This window comes from Lissotriton helveticus, chromosome 1_1 (assembly GCF_964261635.1).
Source record: "Lissotriton helveticus chromosome 1_1, aLisHel1.1, whole genome shotgun sequence".
In the NCBI taxonomy this organism is placed as follows: Eukaryota; Metazoa; Chordata; class Amphibia; order Caudata; family Salamandridae; genus Lissotriton; species Lissotriton helveticus.
The window spans coordinates 1,468,338,360-1,468,363,007 of NC_136057.1; the positions used below are offsets into that span (position 1 = coordinate 1,468,338,360).

Here is a 24,648-nt window from a genome sequence, read left to right on the forward strand (position 1 = left end):
AGACCACTTTTGTCCAGGTTTAACAAATATGGCATGATCTGAGAAAGCATTATTTGAAGAGGATGATGATCTTATTCCTGCACCAGACTCATAAATGTTTCCATTTAGCATTGTAAGGCTTATTGGTCGCCGGAGCATGAGCTGGGGGTACAATCTGTTTACACTCTTGCAATAGATCCAAATGGCCAAATTCTAGGTAGTACGGTACCAGGCTGTCAAGTTCAGCGACTTGGGATAATGGTGGAGAATCTCTCCATGGTGACTGGACAACATATATATATACATAAGTATATATATATATACACATGCGCGTATGTGTATATATATATATATATATATATATATATATATATATATATATATATATATGACATTACCACCTCCTCCAAACGAAAGAGACGTGACCCACAAAGGAGATTAAAGGGAGCACTTTAATGAACAGCAGTCACAGGCGAATGCATTTCGGCACATTTTGCCTTCCTCAGCGCCCCTCTCCAGCTGCTCCTTGTGCTGTTAATGTTCCGCCTGTCACGTTGTTTAAATCGGCAGCCTTACTCCGCCCCCATGATGTGCAGCCTTCAATTTCGTGTAGTCTCATGTGGTGGGACTACACTTCCCACAAGGCCCCATGATTCAGCCTCGAAGGAATTCACAAGCTGCTGTGGCATGATGAAAATATGAGTCGGCTACAACTGACAGGCGCAGCCTAGGAAGTCCGTTGGTAGGTAAGACAGCTGGCCACCTTGGCGCCCCCTCGGGTCTCCCTTGTTTTTCCGCCACAACCGTTCTGCCTGGCTTTTTCCGCGGGGGTAGGCACGGGAACCGGTCACCCAAACAGAGGATAAATATCCACTTGCCACGTTGTAGGTCAGGCGTCCTGGTGGGTAATGGACATAATTGCTACCGCAATCAACAGAAGATGCTCACACGAGCTTGCCAGCAAGTCCATACCTCTTGAGCGGCGGGGGTACACGTCAAGCGCTCTGGCTCTGCGCTAAATGTCTGACATTACCACCTCCTCCAAACGAAAGAGACGTGACCCACAAAGGAGATTAAAGGGAGCACTTTAATGAACAGCAGTCACAGGCAAATGCATTTCGGCACATTTTGCCTTCCTCAGCGCCCCTCTCCAGCTGCTCCTTGTGCTGTTAATGTTCCGCCTGTCACGTTGTTTAAATCGGCAGCCTTACTCCGCCCCCATGATGTGCAGCCTTCAATTTCGTGTAGTCTCATGTGGTGGGACTACACTTCCCACAAGGCCCCATGATTCAGCCTCGAAGGAATTCACAAGCTGCTGTGGCATGATGAAAATATGAGTCGGCTACAACTGACAGGCGCAGCCTAGGAAGTCCGTTGGTAGGTAAGACAGCTGGCCACCTTGGCGCCCCCTTATATATATATAACTGCTCCAGAACACACCAGGTAGCGAGTCACTCTGCAGGCGGGTGCTGCGAAATCAATGAAAGCTCTGTAATCCCCTCCAAATCCTCGGAAAAGAAAAAGCAGCACTCTCGGTAATTTTCAGCAATGCGAGATTTATTACCAAGACAGGCGCGTTTCGGGAAAGATCTCTTCCTCGGTGTCTAAAAGTAACGTGCTGTGCCATTTTAAAACCAGGCATGAATGGTTAAAACAAACGAGGGGTAGTACGCGCCTTGCAAATTTGCGGGCGCCATATTGTAAGTACAATGTTAATATCAAACTGGGCATCATAAACAGCCATACAACGTAATCACTATGTGGTCATGTCATACCCCAATACATTATTGCAACATTGACAATATCGTCCTGTTTTTATGCTATCTTGCCGTGGATCGGCTATGGCAACCCCACTGGGTTGCACCTTCCCTCTAAATGGATTTCTTGACAATGTCTGTTAAACCATATATCTTTAACATTAACCATCCCAAAGAGATCTATCAGACTTCATTAGATACCTGTGGTTTAAAGGCGGGACGTGTGTCCAAAAAATCAGCATTACATCATTACACAATAAACCCCATTTTCACCAGAAATAGAATACCATACGTGATTAAGAAAGTCAAGGTCCATATCAAACAATACCAAAAAATACACACAATATGCACTCAGTTATATCTCAAAAGACGGTTCGCCCAATGTAAGTACCCAATTCAGATTCTTTGTCAAAAACTCATTTAAAAGCCCAAATGTGCTGCCAACTCCTCCCCACTGTTCAAGCCCCTGGGGACCTTTGTTTGTAAGTCCACTATATATCTGGACTCCAGTCTTCTAAGTCTCTGTACTCTATATCCTCCTCTCGGATTTTCCGGTACATGATCTAAACAAAAGTACTGTAGGAGATTTCTATCGCTATTGTGTTTTATTGCAAAATCTCAAGCCACCGGGTAGGAAAAATCCCTCTTTACGATAGCCCGCATGTGTTCAAGGATTCTTAGTTTGACTGGATTAATGGTGCTCCCTACGTACTTTAAATCACAGATACACCTCAGGCAGTATACAGCAAAGGTGGTGTGACAGGACATGAATTTGTTAATTCTTCTTCCTCCCTTGCACCCCTTCACCTCGTAAGATAACGTTATTTTACTGAAGGCGCAGGCTTTACATCTTCCACAAGGGAAGAATCCCCTTGCCTCCTGTAGTGACCCTGTTTTCTTCACAGCTATATCCAGATGACTATGTACCAGTTGATCTCGAAGAGACCTTGCTTTTCTGAATGTTATCAAAGGAGCGGGTGGTACATCCGAACCTTTAATATATATCCATTGGTTAGGGCTACACCGCCCAGAGCCCATCACTTTACAGCAATCAGCTTGGTTTGATCCCCGAGTCTTCACACCGGTAGGCGTGAGTACTTCGCTTCCCACTTCCGGTATAGTATAAACGCATGGTAGGGGTCAGTAGTTCGCATCCCACTCCCTGTATGGTGTAAACGCCTACTAACACTACTAGCACACGTATGCTACAAAGACCAGAACACATCACTTTACAGCAATGAGCTCACGGTGTAGGCTCTCGGTTTCATAACCGAGTGTAGCAGCATCTCATCTCAGCACCATGTCACTCTGAGCAACACCGCACTTTCAGACCGGTAGGAGTGACTACTTCGCTTTGCACTCACCCACAGAGGTTACAGTGCTCCTATCCCCCTATTTCCTACTCTTTTCGCCCTTTTTTCCCCTTACTCATTTCAACGGAATCACAAAATGGCTGCCAACACTTCCTAGTTGCAACAGCTCGCAGCCAATAAGCAGCAAGCTCATGCTGGTAACGCCTCAGCCAATCATATGGCATAATTCCCAAATATCGATATCTGTAAATTTCAATATTTCTCCAAAACTACTGAACCGATTTACACCAAATAAACAAAAGCGTGCTTTCTAGACCAAGACCCTTCTCCCTGCCAAACTTGGGGTAATTCCGTTCACCGTTCGACCTGTAACCTTGTCTAAAGTTTCCTATGGAATTGCATGGAAAAAACACGTTTTGGGACCCCCTTTTTTCTCGCCCCCCCCCTTGACAATCACCCCCAAACTTTCAACATAGGAGCTGATATGAACAAAGAATTCGTTTGGAAACTTTCAAGAAGATTCATCAAACAACGCCAAAGTTATAAGCGAAACAAAAAATGCTCTTCCAATGGAAACTTGGTCCTAACTATACCTACCTAGGCAACTGCCAGTAGGTAATATATATATATATATATATATATATATATATATATATATATATAAAAAACATCCGCTCACTTCACTGTTCAAAGCAGACACTGGCAACACGGGATCAGGGGGACATGTTCAATTAGGCAAGAAAAGTCCTTGGATGACGCGTTTCGGTGGACACAGCCACCTTGATCACAGAGCGCGGCCGCCATTACAAAAAACCTTAAATGCCACTTGTAAATGCATGACAGGTAGTGACCACAGAAAACCAAATGCTAAGTATGCAATCATAGAAAGCAAAAGTGAAAAAGTACTAAAGTTTCATTTTAGAATTAAAAACATGAAACATTGTAACACATTAGTTCATCACTATTGCCACATGAAAATCAAACATTCAAAATTAAACAAATCAGTATTTAAACAGAGTAAAGCAACACGATCTGTGAAAAAACCAAGGCAGAACTTATACAATAAAATGCAATGTTGCCTTCATTTCAGACAAAAGCATGGTCCGCCTGGAACAAACATAAAAATTGATTAGTGAACTGGTGGTGTGGCATGGCCCCAGCTGCAGAGTCAAGTACAAGTCGGGGACGGGGACAGCACATAATATTACCAACTAAGGTCACAATTGCTATTGGGCGCAAACTAGATTCTGCTACAATACACATAGTGAGCCAAGAGAGCTGGATAAACCCAAGTTGCTAATATGATAGTGCAAGTGTAAATCCCAAGTGGGCATATACTAAAGAGCATGTTAAGATGACATGTACTGCCATGAACGAAAAAATGGATTGTTGGACAAGTGGCCCATACATCCCTCAACAATCTAGACATGGAAGAGATAGTCCTCTAGCCAAGCCACACACACAACACAGAGATAACTGTGTGATACTGATGATCAAAAAAATTAAACAAACAAAAGTGAAAATGAGTGTTCGACAAATAAGTTGACACTAAACTCACCCAAGTGAAAAAACGTAATCGGAAAAGTTAAAGGCCAGCAGAATATTCTATTTGCAGCTGAAAGCGCTGGAACTGGGCTGAAGAAGCATGAGGTGAATACCCAATGTTGCTTAAAAACGGGAATGCTACATATAAATGTACAATTCCTCGTCCGAGTTCAAACCATTGGGGACCTTGCTATTCAGCAAAATAATGTAGCGGGACTCGAGTCTACGCAATTTGAATTCCCTATTGCCATCCCTGATGTGACTAGGGACTGAATCAATGACAAAGTACACCAGATCTCCACTGTTGCCCCCATGTATGTCATTAATTTGTTGTGCCACAGGGTATATCTTGTCATCTTTAGCAATTGCTCGTAAGTGTTGAAGTATTCTTATGTGGACCATATGTTTGGTGCTGCCAACATAACGTTTAGGACAAGAACATTGGAGCACGCACACCACAAATTAACACCTGCAATTAAATGAATGACTAATTTTGAGAGTTGTGTTGCTGAGAGGACCATATACCTCACTGGTGTTTTACCCGATAGTACATGCCTTCCATTTGGGACATTTGTGGAAACCTAGGGGCGATGCCAACCAAGACTCTGATTTGACCTTTTCTGGACTACTTGGACACAGTTCTCCCCTCATAGATTTAGCCCGCTGAAAAGATAGGAGTGGGTGTTTGGGCATGGAGGATCCAATAATTGGATCGCTGCGAATCAAATTCCAATTTGACTGGAAGATGTTCCTCACTCTCTGATGGTAAGTAATATACCCCATAATCATTCTCACAGCGCCCTGTGTGTTAGGTTTGATCTTACTCTGTTTGAACAACAATGCCTCTCTGGGAATAGACTCAATTTTGGTCTTTGAGTTTTTCAACACCTCAGGGCTGTAAACCCGCGTGAGGAATCTGATGTCAAGCTCATCCTGAACTTCCCTTAGTGACTGACCATAGCTGCAATTTCTCCTCATGTGCAGGTTTTCGGCATAAGGAATACTCTGCCTCAATCTAAGCAGTTGAAAACTCTGCGCATGAAGTATGGAATCCTTGTGGAAGGTCCTGGTGTGGATTCGATTATTCTGTACGTAGACCTTCAAGTCTAGAAACTCGACACTTGTGTGATATATATATGTATTTACCAACAAAAGTCCTTTCAGACAGGAACAAAAACCAGAGCACTCCACAGGTTTACAATCCATGTATTTCACTTAGCATGACGAGTTATGGCTACCAAGCCTTTTTCAAATGCTTGCGTGAAACATATCATTATCGTGCAGGTGTGTTTAAATAGATAACCAGAAGCGAGTGGCGGTTATTCCGAATGCCTACAGAGTCAATATGTATGGATGGTACAACAAAAAAGTAAAACAAAGCCCTGGAACACAACTGACACACTCCAATCCTATGACACCAAGAGGACATTCTCGAGTCAGAGCTTGTAGATGGGTTATTTAAAAAATAATAAAATCTTTAGATGGAAATATATCCATTAAAATTAATAAATATTCAATATTACTGTATCACAAAAAACAAGGTCTCAAGACTTCATATTCTTAACAAATGAAAGCATTATCAAACCAAACCTTCACAGATGGTTCTGAAAGGAGACTTCCCCCTTTAAATATTAATGTCCCTACAAGTAGTATGGCAATTACGCTCTCCACAGCTTTTATTCGATACACACAGTGGCCACTAATTTCCAAAACTAATGTAAATCATAATTAATTTCTTCATTTAATAAAACAAAATACAAAAAAAAGTACAACTGAGGCCAGCAACAAACAAGCATTTGCAATACAATAGGTCTCGCATTTAGGAGAGTTTGTGCTATTGGCATTGTAAATGACAATGCCTTTTATTTATCCGTTGTTTTTAAAACAGATAAATAAAAGGCATTGGCATTTACAATGCCTATAGCTTAAACGCTCGTAAATGTGAGACCTTTTGCATTGCAAAAGCGTTCGGCGCTAGTGCTATAAAAAAAATTAAAAAGCAGGTAGGACAAAGTTATTTGAGAAAATAGTGCTCTGAGGCTGTAATTGAAGCCTATCGAGCAACAACACACGGAACAGGGGGCTTCCTCATAGGAGATTACAAAATGAGACAAGGCGGTACTTAGGAGGGACTACTAAGCCTATTAATGAATGAACAGCCACAGTTTACAGTGGACAATGACACAAGCCAATGAAAAATATGTGACGAGAGTGGGCAGAGCTTCAAGTCCCTACCTGAATACAGCATACCTCGCAGAGCAGCACATGCGCTGCCCAGGCTCAACCTAAAAACTTGCCTGGTGCTCTCTTTAGATTGATACACACATGAAAAAGGTGATCAGTATATGAATCATGTAAACAAGAACATAACTCATTTATTTAAAATGAAATTATGCATATAGGATCCGTGCTTTAAGTCAACGATGTTTCAATCCTGTAACGTTATGTGGGATTATCCTCAAAACCATTGTAAATGATAATCAAATGTTTCATTTAATAACAAAAATAATGTACAGTGGATGCCAGCAACAAAAAACGTGCTAGGTGCTCTCCTTAGTGTGATACACACATGTGTGAATAAGGTGATCAGTATGTGTATATCAGGTAAACAAGATCACATTCCATGTATTGAAAATTAAAGAATGCATATAGGATCCGTGCTTTAAGTCAATGACATTTCAATGCTGTAGCGTGATGTGGAATAATCATCAAAACCATTATAAACGATAATCGATTTCTTAATTTAATAACAAAAAACTAAAAAAAATGTACAATAGATGCCATTAACAACAAAAAATCGTGATCGGTGCTCTCTTTAATGTGCTACACACGTGTGAATAAGGTGACCAGTATATTTATCAGGTAGACAACAACATTTATTCTTTGAGAGGCTTTTGTTGGGCTTACACTCCTGTGACTACCATTGAGCCTCCTCACAGTTTCTGCTCAGGTCACATTACTTTGTTCTCCGAGAGGAGTATGTAATGCCTCCATACTTGGGCTTTCCCTAGTTTCTTTTTACTAGCCCTCCAGAGCTTCGGCATCCTGTATAGAGTTCAATAGTCCACCTCAGGGACATTTGATATAATCCCTCAGGTTCAAACAATGTAGAGGAGAGCTGAATGTGCTCAGACTTAGACATTGGGGCATGTTTCAACAGCAAGTTGTGCTTCAATATCCAATCATGTCCACATTTCTTCTATGGGCTTCAAACCTTATTTGCTGCCAATTAAATTCAGATTTCCACATGCCCAGAGTTGCATGTGTGTGCACATTTTGATTGACAAGTTCTCTTAGGAGGTCTTGAAAAAGACAGTTGCTTTGTAAATAAATTCTTCTGTAGCTAGTGGAGGTGGAACCAAATGGCAAGTACTTGACATGGGAAGGCCCAGAGGACATGTAGCAAAATTAATTAACGGCACGATTGGCATCATTTTTGAGACAATACATTCAAAGCATGAATTCACAATTTGGCAGTCACCTTGGGGTCTCATTTTCAGCATAGTATATCTGAACTGAAGTCAAGGATATGTAGCCAAGTTTAAGGACCTCAAAGCAACCATCACCTGACATTCTATTACCAGCTAACCCTTCTGCCACAAGACTGCACCCTGCTCCTGACTTAAGGGTTTACAGCAGATGGCACGGACAGATGTTCATCTTGGCCCAATCGCAAACAATGCACACAGTCCTTATGGTAGTCATTGACTACCATCTTCCACCTGGAAGTAGTGACAAAACTATAGTGCGTTCACATCATGCTCAATCCTTCTATCATAAACACGTCATATCCTGATCGCAACATGCAGTTTCTTTGATATCACTGCTAAAAACTGTAAAATACATACATATCCCAGGAATCTGATGACGCCCTACAGTCAGAGAGAATTCACTGGGTCTTTCAGATAACATCAGCCTCTGATAATCAGAGTATGATTACAAACACTCTCCCATGAGCAGTCCACTAGAGGTTGTTTTTCAAAATTTTCAAAAACGATTGCAGACAAAACCACCAGATCACTACAGTATCCACGTAGACAAAACTGAGCAAAACATGAACTAACCAGAGAAGAATAGATAGGCAAGTCTGAAATAAACATGAGTGAAAAGGCACACAGAAGGTAGAAACAGAATACATGAAACAAGAGAAAAGTGCAAATAAAAAGAGAGAAACAAGAAAATATTGTTGTAAATGCCTGTACTCCGTCACAGCGAAATGCCTCTTCTCAACCACAGAACTCTGTTCTCAAATCGCTTACACGAGCACATGCACCCCGTGATAGAAAACAAAAACACAATAAAAACACACAAGAGAAGGATTGATAAATAGGACTGAAATAAACACATGTAGGGAAAAGCACCCTTGGGGGAGAAAGGGAAAGCATGAGACAAAACAGCAAACAAAAACAAGCATTGGCATAGCCAATAGGTCTCGCCTTTGGGACCTTATAAGTGGTTAGTCATGCAGCACATTATCCTGGGTGCTGTCCTGCCATGTATTGAAGCATTACCAGGCTTATCTGCACCACTTTTGCATCTTGTGCAATAGCTTATTGGTGATTTTTTGCAATCAGACTTTGCTGCAGGCCATTAGGGCAAAATGGAGAAAATAATGCAATAAACATATGACACAGCTGCTTATAAAACAACTCTGGTGTGTAATATCATTTTAGCACAGACAAATTCTGAACCATGCATACCTTGTGAAAAAGGGAATGAAACAGGTTTGCCAACATATATGCTGCTTGTTTAATAAGAAACGGAAAGAACATTTGCGAGATTATGAGGTGCAAATTAAAAAGGTTAGCAACAAAATCTGTGTCCTGCCTAGTGATCCAGTGTCACATGTGTGACCCCTTCAGCCTGTCATGGCATTTTAACCATCAGCAGTTTGCAGGCCAGGATTCGCGTGCCTAAACTGTGAACTGCAAGTCCCAGAATGCAATCTGCAGTGCAAGGAGGTTGGAGTTCTATTAATTGGAACTGCTCCTTGATTACTTGGAAACCTTTATTTTTATTTAACTTGGAACAAGAAGACGGCCCCAGCCATTTCCAACTGAATTCATTGATGCCATGCGTGTCACCCTCGGCCAGGCCTATGTTTTTGTTCCATTCTGGTACGTATAGTATGTAAGGGCTTCAGAATAAAAAGTACTATCTATTGTCTAGGAATCAAAAGCTATGGCCGGCTGAATGCGTCACGTGACACCTGTGCACATTAGATCTGGATGTTACACAGTATTGCGTAGTGACTTAGGCTAGCCATATAAAATGGATGCCAAGCAGAATAGATATGCATTCCTTTAATAACGCATTAAACCAACATTATGAGACTCAAAGACGCATGGCCAAGACACATACATAGGTTTTGTCAGTAAAGTGTGATAGATAGATAGATACATAGATACATAGATAGATAGATACATAGATAGATAGATAGATAGATAGATACATAGATAGATAGATAGATAGATAGATAGATAGAGTGAGGGCGATAGATAGATAGATAGATACATAGATAGATAGATAGATAGATAGATAGATACATAGATAGATAGATAGATAGATAGATAGATAGATAGATAGATAGATAGATAGAGTGAGGGCGATAGATAGATAGATAGATAGATAGATAGATAGATAGATAGATAGATAGATAGATAGATAGATAGATAGATAAGTAGTTAGATAGATAGATGGTATCAGGTTGTGGTAGGGACTGTATCAGTCCCAGAGGAGTGAGAGGGTTGAGGGATGGACAGAAGCAGAGCGTTGAGAGGGGCCATAAAAGGAAAGGGTATAGAGAGAGAGTGAGGTGGCAAGAGGAAGGTCTGAGGGGTGGGAGAGAGAGGCATGGGGAAGGCAAGGGAGAGCCCGCAGTGACAGTGAAGACGCAAAGTAAAAGATAGATGTTGCCATAGCACCCGTCAGCTTGTGCCCCCTACAGATACCCACACAGTCTCATATGTAAAACTGCACCGCATTACTTAGGCACCTGCAGTAATAACTTGTATGTCTATATTACTTGCACATAAATAGAGAGAATTTCCTACGAGGCATGATGTTTCATAAATAAAATAAGCATTGTAAAATAACAGATGTGGCTTTAACCACTCACTTTACCAACTTCAGAAGCATGGAAGGCTTGGTCGGCTTTCAAGCCAGGATTTCAACTGTTGACTATCAGATCACTAAATTTGTCAGAAGAGAGTAATCAAATCAGTGTGCTATCTTGCAGCCAGCATGCCAATAAAGCTATCCCCATGCCCAGTGGAAAAATTTGATCAGCATTTTCTATGAAAGGTTACTTCCCGTCAGTCACCCCACAATCCATAATTCTGGTGATTAATTTACAGTTTTTTAACAAAAAGAATATTTCTAGCTCAAAAGAATCAAACGTTATTAAAAGTGCTTCACAAAGACACTTATAAACGTTAACCAGTCACCTTCAGTTGTTTATTGCAGTAGTCAGTCATATGAAGAGGTGACAGTTGGCCAAGATGTATAAACACCCCCGTTAGGAAGGATTTTTGCCTTGAGCAGGAAACAAATAACGTAGGGTTTGATGTACATACGAGTTTTGCAGTCGTAAAATCTGTAATTTGGAAAATGTCAGGCTTTATAGCTACTCAAACCTAAATCGCAATGTACTTGAGGTTCATTACAAGCCGCAAATGTCTTTGTGACTCACAATGCGTTCTAGAGACATATTATGAATTGTTAGCAAAAGGTGGCATAAAATGGGCGACCCACTCCCTAGTGATTCGAAAATCTTTGATTGGGTTTGGGTCTCTCAACTAAAACTGGGGGTGTCCATTCCCAAAGTGTAGGCTGTCTGCGAGAGCCACTTCCACTTTTAAATGTGGGGGTGTGGGAACTGGGGGAAGCATGCAGCGGACCCCCCAATGCTCTTCACTTCACTCTCAGGGGCTGAAATCCATATAATAAATCAGCATTTTGCATATGTGAATGCAGGGATGGAGGTCCGCTGTCCCTCGCATGACTCCGTACCGCCCCAGCCCTTTCAGTAGGGTTCAAACAAAATGTGCCTTTCTTTGCTGCATAAATAAGTCAAACCTGCCACATAATGTGGTCATTGCATAATTCCAGTGGCTTTAGCCAAAAACAAATCAATAAAGCAGCATTGAATAGAATAATAATATTTTATTTTGCTTGATTAATTAAAATCTTTGCAAATACATGTCAGAAAGATTCATTGTGCACAGATAAATACCTATAAAAAACTATAAATAGCTGCATAATATAAAAAGGTCAACAATTGCATATTCCTAATGTGTACAATCAGCCGTTTAAAAAAAAGATTCTCATAAACTTTTACCATCTCATTTAGTACTAACAGCCGTGTCTACTACAACCTCTCAAGTAGATGGCACAACTTAACCAGGTCCATTGTCCAAGTTAGAGGCTTGGTAATTAAAGTGCAAGTACAACTAATACAAGTTAGGGAATTGATGTACTTAAGTAGAATTTTAGCATGTTTCGGATAACAACAATATCTTACGTCTCTTAGTTACCAGCTCAAAAAATTTTGTAAGCCGACAGTTGAGCTGAACGTCAATAGGATTGAAGCAAAGCTTCACTGCCTGCCTGCAGGACCGGATGCCGTAATACCTGCCATTAAATAGAATAGGGAAAGCGATGGAAAGATTAAAGGAGACATAAAGCCATCAAGAGGCACGGGGGACTCGAAATAGGCGGAGGTTTTGTAACCTAACCCACTGAGGTGAATGCTCGCTGGTTCGACAATCACAATCTAAGGGTCACACGTTTGAATGCTGCCAAGGCCGCCTCACCTTTCGGAGGTGGGAACAGTGCGTCCTTGCTTCTAGGTGTTTTGCGTGTGCCACATTATGCATCACAGGACACCTGCCCGGAGCCTGATCTCCATACAGGATTACTATTCAAACTGTCAAGTCTCTGGGCATCACATCTTTCACGGTGCGCAGCGCATACCTGAAGAGGAGGCTGAGGAGCCTCCTGGCACTTGTCACTTCTGCCAGTAGACAGTACAGGAGACGACCTTTACTACGCTGGAGCTCCACCGCGGTAGGTTTACAACGCAGGTTTTACAACGCAAATCGTTTCAACGACTTGCGCTGGAGGGCGCTGCAAGCTAAGGAATAGTCCGATTTACTATCTAACACCTTCCCTACTGTACGTAGACTGGTGTTGGAATAGTAAATCCTACTGTCCCTAAGTCCAGCGCCCTCCAGCACAAGTCGTTGAAACGACTTGCGTTGTAAAACCCACGTTGTGAGATACCGCAATCATCATGATCGCGTTGTATCATCATACATTAGACAGTACACCATGCACTTTAGCAGCAGATACAAAACACCATCTCCCAGCTAGAAAGATCCCGGCGGGTAACAGGTTACTCAGCTCTTCTCATGCGAAACTGAAGTCGTGCCTTTTCGCAGCATATGGCTGACAATAAACTAATAAGCAGTGTGTATGTTATAAAACACGCGTTCTTCACATGACCCTCTCAAGGCAGAGCAGATAACAGATCTACTGACTGCATGATCGGTTTGTGTACTGTTACTCCTCCTAGAATAGTAACCTGACCCACAGGAATGCAGCTGCCAACCTGCGTGCCCCTGCTCGCCCCAGACAGCAAAAGGCCATGGGAGTGAACATCAAAAAAGAAGGTGGGACATGCACCCGCCTAAGGCCATTTGCGTGCTTTCATTATTGAAAGCCACATGCAAAAGCCATTCCTATGTGTGGGAAGAGTCAGACCCACACAAAGTAGTTTAGAGCCCTCACAAGAAGCCGAGCAGAGCAGTGCATGTGCGCTGGCTCAGGCTCGACCTAAACATGGGCTTAGCTTAAAGCCCATATTCTGGATACAGCATGTCTTGAAGACATAACTCAGGCATTGCCTAGGCGACACCTAAAAAGGTCCTCGGTGTGCATACTATTTCTCTACAAAGGTACCCTTACTAATGACATTAAATAGAAATATTTACAGTGCCTGAGCATTGGCTGAGACTGAGTGCTCTTATATGCGATTGGCTAAAAAGGTCTGCTTTCTAAATAATTGGCTGTCGCATACTACACTGCGCCTTACTTAGGATTGGCTGCGGAAATGTTTCCAAGTGGCTCATTGGATAGTAGTGGAGAGGCTGCATCGGGCCCAGTATAATATTTGAAGAACCGCTATCGCTGACTTCTGCCTAGGGTCGCAGTCCAGTAACCTGAGGATGGTGAATATGATTAATAATTTGGTGACTGTATCTCAGTGAGCTGTTAAAACCTCAAGGCTTCAGAAAACACAGCTGGACCGAGTTAGCGAGAACGATGCTAGTTGTGACCACATCCTTTTCCCCGCACCATGAAGTTCGTCTGACTGGACTCCTCCCCGCGCAGCTTCTGTGGCTCGATACTTCACCGAGAACCATTCGGGCGGTAAACGCGTCATGTACGCATCATTTCCTCATTCCTCCAACAGCGAGTAGCAACTCTTCCTGGGACAAGCCGCAGTTTTCATCATGTGAACACTGAAAGAGGTACTTAAAGCAAACAAGAGGCACGCACTCAACATGCCCTACTGTTGTGTCTTGGTGTAGTTAATGTGCCGAAGTATGAGGTGTGTGATGATACTTCTGGCGAGGAATACATGAGACTACCTGACGTCTGCATGTGTTGTGCTGGTTGGATCCTCTTAGTTGAGATGCTAAAGTGGCTCGGGCTGCAAGTGTGGTGACTTGTTAAATACACTGTCCACAAGGTGGGACACGAGACAGTAACCTGCAGTGACCAAAATTTGTGAATTATGATGCCCGTGGCCACAGTATTTAGCTAACTAACGCTCGTTTTCTAGGTGCCCAGTTGGTGAGATGAAGCTAAGGCGTTAGTGGTCAAATTGTTTTATTCCTTTCGACAAATGGTGCCTTTTGCAAATGGAAATGCAGAGCCCACCTGCCAGCCCTTGACCAAGTGCCCGCTCTTGTGAAAAGGATAAATAAGTGTGTGCCAGAAGAGGACCAGTGCCAGAGCCATCTGAGCTTGGCATCAGGGCACAAGTCCTAAATAAGATCTCGGCTGCACAGGCAGAGTACACTCGACGCGGTGTGAAGGGGGGGAGTGAGTGCGGCAGCGTGGTGAACGCGAGAAGGGGGAGTTAGCGCGGCAGCGTGGTGCACGCGCTATTTAGACAAGACGGCGTCGGACTGTCCACAGTCCGGAGGGACACGTGCATGCTGTCTGCATTGGACAGATGGTGAGAGCAGCCATCTTTGTCCATGCAGACGCATGCATGCAAGCGCTGGCGAGAATTGATTCCAAAAGGTCCTCTCTGGCGAGAGCACGGGATGCGCTGCTTTCGCCAGGCGAGACCTAAAAACACAGGGAGTAGCTTCGGGGGAGGGGGGTGGTGTTTTCAGATGGGACACTCCCCAAATAAATGCACTGCTGGCTTGGTAGTTGGGTCTGGGGGCCTTGAGTAAGGCCAGCTATTTCTATGTTAGATTTTCTAGTTGTGAGCCAAGAATAAAAGACTTGGCAAACCAGATAACCTGGAACTATTACCGGCTTCCCTGCTTACTCACATTATATGTTCCTAGGCAAATATTTCATTTCACAGAGGCTACTTATTCTTTATTATCGAATATGAGCGCACTTTTAAACACTTCGGTTCAGGGTGTGCACTGTACAAGCGACTCATATTTGATTTAATAGAATACAATGTTGCTCAATCTATAATAAGAATCTGGGCCACGTTTATGATTTACATAACTACTGACATGCCTCTTAGTTCACTAACAGCATAGTCGTTGGGGGAGGGGGGTGAGCCATGAACATTTGAAAAAACTATAACATTTAATAACTGGCTATCTATGCAGGGATATAACCTGAAGTACACAAAGTAATACGTTTTCATGGTGTGGCTCGTGCATGGACTCTTGGAACCAAGACAGACCGCATGGCTCGGCGAACCCCCCTTTAATTTACCTGCGCACCCTCCTCTATTTGCAACTGAGGCTTTGCATACAGGCCGTCATGCACTTGATAAAATGATTTGCAAAAGGTGAGGACTGGAAACATGGAGTCCTGCCAAATGCATTGATTTGAAAACTCTACCACCAAAACTTTCTGCAGCAGAGACCAAGAAATTTGCTTGCAGTAAAAATACATTTAAATTACGTGATCACAGGACAGGGACTGCAGGCTGTATGTTACCGTAGTCATGAGTTCCCAGGGACAACTGTCTGGCCAAAGTGGGACTGGCAGGGCTGCAATATCGGTGAGTTTTTCTCGTTCTCATTTCACTAAGAGGTTTAATATGTTCATTTTTTGGACTGAGATCTTAAAAAAAATATATATATATATAGATATATATATATATGAATCCAAACAAAATCCAGCTCCCACAGAGGCTCCATGGAAGAAGGCACGGACTCGAGGTGATAAAGGATTCAGCATCTGTTTAATCAATCAGGTTGCCCTTAATCCCAAAAACAATCACCAATGCGTAAATCCTCCTTTCGAAGGCAAAAAAGAACACTGGAGCCGTGGCCTCTATTATTTCGAAGTGTGGTTTATTCTGTCAACACTACTTAGTGTTGACGGAATAAACCACACTTCGAAATAGAGGACACGGCTCCAGTGTTCTTTTTCTCCTTCGAAAGGAGGAGTTACGCATTGGTGATTGTTTTCGTATTACAGGGGTGGCTACCCCTGTCGTGAGCCCGCCGTGGAAGTGGCTTGGGTTTAAGCTGATAATGGATGCGGATATATATATAATATATATATATATATATATATATATATATATATATATATATATATATCTCACAGCTACAAACAATCCACGAATCCTTAATTCGTAAAGAAAGCAGCACACACAGGGGGTAGTTCCACATGGATTTAATGAGGGAACCTACAGCATACGACGCGTTTCGCCAGAGGGCTTCGTCAAGATATGCAAAGGGCAAGGCGTAGCAACTCATTATAAATCAAAAAAATCTCTTACTTCCGCTATTACAATGGTAAGCAAAGAAGGACTATGTACATGGTTACAAATGAAACCGCCATATTGGAAAGATGCATCTTAGTCCAGTTATGTACAAATAAAAGATAAATATACACAATCTATATACATATGTACATGAAATACAGCACCTCTAATGCGTGTCAGGGGGGTGCATAGTTAATCAAGCCCAAAATGGGCATAGTAAGTCCTTCTTTCGTGATAACGCCCCGAATGGGCATATCACACCTCCACCCCACAGCTTTTTTAGTTGAGAAATTTGAGATTCACACCCCCCGAATCTCACTGACTAAGCTTCTCCCCTGTAAAAAAGAAAATATACAAAAAAGCAAAAAACAGGAGAAGGTATATACCCATGCAATATAAAAAAGGACACACGTAAGAGATGAAGACACACGAAAGACAGTGGCGAGAAATATGAGCCTGAATATTAAATTAGAGAGAGAAAGGAAAATGAGAAGTAAGAAGCTGCTTACAGAAAGAGTGAAAGAAAAGATATGGAGAGGTAGGTTGGTTTCACTTACAGGCAGGGCCACTGCTCTCTCCAGGTACACAGCCAGGATGGCAGAAGAGAGCTCCTCACTATCCTTCGGTTGCGTTAAACTATTAACCAACAGAACCTGGAAAACAAAGGATTGTTTAATGTGAATGGTTGTCCTGTCAACAAATATGACATTACATTTTTCGGCAAACGTGACAACCAGCATCATATTGCCAACGAGAATGAAACTGAATCAAATACCCTGAACAGACACCGCTATGCAAACAACACTCACATACAGCTAACTGGTCAATGTGTTGCTACAACAAACACGCTTACTAAAACACTGTCCAACACCTACTTACCAAACACAGTCGCCAAGACGTTGTCTCTAAAACTTCACATTGTTCCACAATACCTAGACAAATAAGTGTGAAACCACCACAAACAGAACCAACTGCCCCACAGTACTAATATGGCCCCTCACCTTTCCACTCACACACAAACTATCATACATTGCTTCCAGAATCAGAGGCACGTGTCCCTAATCTTGACTCAATCACAGCAAGCTATTCTTCACTCTTTTTTAAACAAACCTTGCTGCCAACAACTAAGCTCAAACACAGCACACTGCCCTGCATCACTTCAACAAACATGGTTGCTGGTACTTCCACTCAAGAGCAGCAAACTGTAAATTGCTTACACTAGCATGGGCACCCCATGATCGAAAACACAGTAAACACCCCTGCATCGCTTCAAAACTTGAACGCTTACGCTTTCCCCTATCGCCTTTTCAACGCGTGGTCACATGCGCCTAACAGCAGATTACCCACACTTCACCAACATGACCAACAAGGATCAAGCACACCAAACTGACCTCGATCGTTTTAACAAACACGACCACAAAACCCCATAGGAAGCACAACATGATCCTAGAGTTTATGCTTCCACCACAAGCACAACAAAATAAACCATACTACATTAATGAAACTGACACTGACCCCCCTAAAGCAAAGCACACTCAATCGATGCTTCAACTGACATCCCTGCCAGTGCTTCCATTCACACAGAGAAGATTTTCAACATATTACCTCAGCAAACAAGGCCCTGTACTCTCAAAACAGCACAATTTGCCACATCTCTTCACCAAACATGCTCCCTACAATTCAACAGCGCCAACTCTTCTTTCTTTATCAAACACGCTCATTTTAAGACAAACAGATTCAAGTGATCGAAATGTCATTAATAAAAGATCAGTCGGAGGAGGAGCTTGGCGGGCATCCGAGATGGCCGCTTGAGCACAGCGCTCTCCGGACCCTCGCCGCCCCCGGCATTTTATCCTGACTGAATCCTGATTTCTTGCAAGAATCCGTGTGGAGGACGTTTGGCTGATCAGCCTGGCACCTTTCAGAAATTGATTTGGATCTCTTATTCCTGAGATATGATGGTCTGAACTTTTGGACTCCGCCCTCGAGGTGCGCCCGGGACGGGGTGCGGTTCTGTAGCCGTCCTGGAATTGAACAACAACGGCAGGAGATCTGGCCTTGTGGGTCCCCCTTCCTAAGTTTCGGTTTCGATTCTGTTCCGACTTGGGCCACGGGTGTGACTATCGAGTTGCGGCTGAGACCTGGAGGCGGATCGGCTGTTGGGTTTTTCCTGCGGACTATTTGCTGGCTTGGCGACCTCTACCCGAGTTGTGCCCCTCATTTTTGTGTACTTTTGATCCTGTGCTTTGGGTGTCGGGCCCGTCGACCCTGGTGGCTTGTCCTGTGACGCATCTTCAAAATGGCGGGCAGAGGGGACAGAGAGACGCGCAAGACGAAAGCACCTCTGCGCGGAGCCCCGGTTCAATCAAATGTCATGGACCGCTATACTCATTCTAAGGGGTCCCCCGGAGCTGCCCTGCCTGGTTCTAGTACAGCGTCCGAACGAGTTTTGGAAGAGTCGGCGGAGCCCTCCCTACAGGACATCATGGGCGCCATCTCGGGCGTGAGGGAATCCACCGGCCTACAGTACGAGGCCTTGGCCCATAAACTTGACACCGTGGCTATTGAGGTTAATCTTATTCGTGCTGATCTCGGCAAGACGAATGAGAGGGTGCAATCGTTGGACATTAAATCGTCCAGCCTCACGAAGGACGTCTCGGAGCTCCAGACAGAAGTCGGAAATCTCCGTCGGGTGCACGACTTCATGACCCGACGTCTGGAGGATTTTGAAAATAGGGCACGTCGCTGCAATGTTCGCCTGGTTGGTGTACCGGAGAACCCTGAACCCCACTCGGTGGATCTCCTGGTTGAGGATCTGGTCTTGAACCATCTTACGAAGTTCTTCACGGTGGAACGCGCACATCGTGTTCCAGGGGGCAAGGTTCGGCCGGGAGCCCCGCCGAGACCCATTGTAGCGAAGCTTTTTCACTATAGAGACCGGGACGCTATCCTGCAGGCCTCACGGGTGAAGGGCCCGGTGGCCTTTGAGAATGCTACGGTGAACTTTTACCCGGACTTTTCCCAACAAGTTCAGAAACAACGGATGGAGTTTCGTGGGGCCAAGAAACGTCTTCGGGATCGGGGCTTACGTTATGCTATGCTCTATCCCACCAGACTTCGGATCGAGTATAATGAGCGTACCCTTTTCTTTGATCGCCCAGATGCTGTTAATGACTGGCTAGACTCCTTGCCTGACCGTGCTCCTGAGACTGAATCCGCCGCTCACCCTGGTGGTGCCGAGGGTGGTGTGGAGATCTGACTGTTTGGCTCACATGTTTTATTTTGAATACATTTTCAGGATTGTTGACCGGCGTTCCTCTGCATTGTGATTATTTTATCTTTCTTTTGTTACTTTTCGTTCTTGATGTCTGTCAGGGGCGGGTGGAACGGAGACCTTTCCTCCTCCGGGGTCTTTGTGTAGACTAGGGGTTATGGGGCGACAGGCACACTGCAGGTTGGGGTGGCTCTTTAGCTTTTTGCAGGGGTGCAGGGTGGGGGGTGTTTCCCTTCAGTTTGGGGGAGGGGGGCTGGGAAGTTCTTTCTTTTTTGTGTGTTGTTTTCAAGGCGAATTGCTCCTGTGTCTGCTGCTGTTTCTGGTGTCTTGCTCGTGGATGAGGGGTCTTGGCTCGGGTGGTTGGGATGGGGGGTAGAGGGTTGAAATTTGTTTCCTGGAACGTTAATGGCCTGGGAGATCGTATTACGCGCAGTGTGGTCTTGAATTGTATACGACGTTTGTCGCCAGATATTGTTTTCATGCAAGAAACCCATTTGATTGGTAATGTTTGTAATGCGATGAATAGATGGGGCTACCGCCTTGTGGCGCACTCGGGGTTTACCTCCGGATCTAGGGGTGTGGGTATCCTTGTTCGAACCTCCCTCCCCCTAGCGATTGACGAGGTGATTCAGGATGACCGTGGGAGGTATACTGTCTTGGTGGGTAGATATGAAGGCCGCACCCTATCTCTCTTTAATGTTTATGTTCCCCCGGGTTTACAGACTTCTACTTTCACTGATTTGGGCCGTGTTTTGTTAGATCTCCCTGAAAGTACTCTCTTCCTGGCCGGTGATTTTAATTCGGTGCTTTCCGGCCTTCACGATCGCCATCCCCCTAGGGATACTCCGCAGGCTCAGCAGTGGTTGGGTGGGTTTCTGGATACCTTTGGCCTTGTGGACTGCTGGCGACTTTTGCACCCCACTCAGCTCCAATACACTTTCCATTCTGGGGCTCATGGCAGTCTGTCTCGGCTGGATTATTTCCTGATGCCCGCGGCCCAGTCGTCAGCGGTTCGCGAGATTTTGCATTTGCCAAGGGGTATTTCTGACCACTCGCCGCTCTGGCTTCGTTTCGAGGTTGGGGTGGAGACAGCGGGCCGAGTGGCTCCAATTAACCCATGGTATCTTTCCTCTCCTGAGACTCGTACCCTCTTGCTCAAGTCCATAGATGCATATTTCCTGGAGAACGAGGGGTCGGTCCCTTCGGCTGTGTCCCTGTGGGAAGCCTTTAAAACTGTGATTCGTGGACAGGCCCTCTCCTTGATTGTTGAAGCCAAGAAAGCCGGGAGGAGGGAGGTGGTGGACCTTGAGGGGGAGATCTCTGCTTTGGAGGATGAGTTGGGATCTGGTGTCACGCCTGAGAAACTCCATGCCCTGGGTCTAAAACAGTTTGCATATAAATCCCTGGTCACAGACGCTGCTAAGGTGATGTTTCGTGAGCAACAAGGCAGATTGTACGATGTGGGTGATAAGGCGGGTAAACTCCTAGCGTGGTTGGACAAGAAGGAAAGAGTTAATCGTGTGGTGCCTGTGATTCAGTCTGCGAGTGGTGAGAATGTGACTGATCCGACTGCCATTGTTGATCGTTTTGCGGAATATTTCCGTGTTGTATATGCTCCCGTGTCTGAGAGGGACGTGGCTGACTCCCGCTTACTCTTGCGCGATATCACTTTGCCCTGTGTCACCGACCTGGACCGTATTGCTTTGGACTCCCCTTTTACGAATGATGAGATAGCGACTGCTATCCGTTCGCTCCGTTCGGGCAAAGCGTTGGGCCCGAACGGGTTGCCCATTGAGTTGTACAAGCTACGCCCCGATAAGATGGCGCCGTATCTTCGCGCCATGTTTCTAGAATCTCGTGAACGTAACATCCTTCCCTATGATCAGCGCCTGGCGACAATTGTCGTCATCCCTAAAGATGGTAAACCACGTGACCTCTGTTCCTCATATAGACCCATATCCCTGTTAAATGTTGAACCCAAGGTTTTGGCAAAACTTTTGGCGACTCGTCTCCTTTCGGTTCTCGGGGATTTGGTCCATCCGGATCAGTCTGGCTTTATCCCGCATCGCAACACTGCTTTGAATCTGCGACGCCTTCACGGCGTGATGGCGAGGGCGGGGCTTCTGACTGAGCCGGCCATTTTGGCGTCCCTGGATGCCTCTATGGCCTTTGATACTGTGGAGTGGCCCTATCTATGGGCGACTCTTGAGAAATTCGGATTCGGGTGCGAGTTTATTAGCTGGATTCAGTTGTTGTACGCGGAACCTCTGGCACAAGTTGTGGTAAACGGTAGAGTGTCGGCTCCCTTCTCCTTGGGCAGGGGTACCCGTCAGGGTTGCCCCCTGTCCCCGTTGTTGTTTGCGCTCGCTCTTGAACCATTGGCGGCCTGGCTCCGGTGGGAACCGTCCCTTAAAGGGATTCGCTGGGCCCCGGACTTCGAAGACCGCGTCTCGCTTTATGCGGACGACATCCTTTTGTACCTTACTTCCCCTCGCAAGTCTTTAACTGTTTTATTTGACGTTCTTGTGTCCTTTGGCGCTAACTCAGGCCTCGTCATCAATTGGACTAAATCCTGTGTGTATGTTTTGTCTGGTGTCTTGCCTCCGTTGCCGAGCAGACTTCCTCTTCAGGTGGCCAGGGATGGCTTCAAATACTTGGGGGTTTTTGTTACCTTGGACTCGTCCCTTCGTTTTGATCGTAATCTCCTCCCCCCGTTACTTAGGCTACGTTTGGACGTTGCCCGTTGGCGCAGACTTCCCCTTTCTCCCCTGGGTCGGGCGGCCCTGTTTAAGATGATGTCATTGCCGCGGTTTCTCTATGCTCTCCAGAATTATTTTGATCCTATCCCTAAGTCCTATTTTCGGGAGATTGAGAGCCTTCAGAGGCAGCTTATTTGGGATGGGCGGCCGCGCATTGCTCTCGCGAAACTTTCCATCCCGTGGTATGATGGGGGCATGGCGCTCCCCGATATTAAGAGATATTACTGGGCTTCCCATCTGTCCGCTATCAATCACGCTATGTTTTCGCCAGGTCGTAATCCGGCGTTTGAAATGGATAAACTTCAGCTTCCGGGAGGTGACTTTAACAGAGTGCTTTATTCTCGCTCCGCTGGGCGCCATCTTGTGGGATCTACGTTGACTGCTTTGACGGTGTGGCGTGCCGCGAATGTGAGCTTGGGCTGGGAGGATCGCTTGACGTTGGCGACGCCGCTTTATGCTTCAGAACGTCTGGGCGGTCTTTGGTCTTCCAAGGGTTTCGACCGTTGGGACATGATTGGGATTTCCAAGGTGGGGGATGTGTACTCTAAGGGTTCTGTGCGTTCGTTTCAGGCCCTCCAGGCTGACTATGGCCTGAGTGGTCGGGAATTCTTTCGTTATTTACAGCTCAGGCACGCCCTGGCCTCGGTGTTTGCTCCTGGTGAGATTCCGCCTGACTCTTCCCCCCTTGAGGACCGTATCCTTGATGGACATCTTCCTGATAGCACTATCTCCCTGATCTATAAAAAGTTGATTAACAATCGGACCGACTTATTGGCCCGACTTCGGGAATTGTGGATGGGAGATGGGTTAGAACTTGATGATGAGGATTGGCAATCAGCCCTCTCCTCCCCGAAGGAAGTGGCTATTCCGGCTCGTCTCCGTCTGGTTCAATTGAAGATCCTTCATCGGGTGTACGTGACGGGACCGCGACTGGTGTTGATGGGCTTTTCCTCCGATGGATTGTGTAAGCGTGGGTGTGGTTTGCGTGCTACTTTCCTGCATATTCTCTGGGAGTGCCCGATGGTGGCTGCTTATTGGGCGGCCGTGCTTGAAGTGATGGCTGTGGTGACAGGTGTGTCCTTGTGTCCGGAACCTCGTCGATGTCTTTTGAATGTTTGGGAGCCCACGGACTATTCGGTGGCACAGACTAGATGGGCCACCCTGGGCTATATGGTTGCGAAGCGAGACATTGCACAACTCTGGGGGGCCTCCAGGCCCCCTGACCTCTCGAAATGGGAGGATAACATGGATTGGTCCATGTTCCGTGAGAAAACTGTCTATGTGGCCAGGGGCAGACCCAGGGCATGGGTGAAGATGTGGGGTCAATGGAACGACTACCGTGGCGACATTTGTACTCCTCCCTTTGTGGGCACTGTTGAGCTTGCCCTGTCTCCATAGGCAGGCGTTCTTGGAACCTTTCATATAGGGGTTGTGCTGGTGTCTCCGGCCCTCCCCCTCCCCTTTTTTGTACTGACTTCTGTGTCCCTCCCCCCCCCCCCTCCGAGCTCCTCAGTGCTTAGTGTTTTGCTGCTGTACTTCTGTTGCTGTCCCCCCCCTTACATCCATTGAGCTGACCTTCGGTACTATACTTTCGCCTTTTGTGTGTGTTTGTTCTATTCATATAAATAAAATTTGTTTTTGTCCTGTAAATAGTGCTGAGTATTGCATTGTTGATTGACTTTTACCTCTGCGGGCATATATGATATGTGTCTACTCCTCTTTTAGCGGCCGGCCCGTGTGGTTGTAGGCCCATCCTTGTACTTTTTTGCTTACTCAAATAAAGGTTTAAAAAAAAAAAAATAAATAAATAAAAAAAAAAAAAGATCAGTCGACACCATATGCTGACACTAGATTATCATGCTCCCAAATACGATTATCAAGATACAACTGCATCACGATGTCCCACATTATTTGAATAAACATGGTTGTCAGAACTGGCAAGTGAATGCAGTTAGCAAACCTATATAACTTTAATCCGGTAGCCCTGCCCTTCTGGCTCACCTTAATTTCCCTGAGGCAGAGATGATCTTGCCTCGAG

The 24,648-nt window shown here is 45.0% G+C and overlaps 1 protein-coding gene across 1 annotated transcript in view; it reads right to left on the reverse strand.

Moving 5' to 3' along the window:
* ESYT1 (extended synaptotagmin 1) overlaps positions 1-24,648 on the reverse strand; it is a 433,655-nt gene that overhangs the window by 122,135 nt on the left and 286,872 nt on the right. The window contains exon 22 of the mRNA XM_078686263.1: positions 17,135-17,230. Coding sequence (XP_078542389.1) covers positions 17,135-17,230 — 96 coding nt within the window. The remainder of the gene's footprint in view (positions 1-17,134; positions 17,231-24,648) is intronic.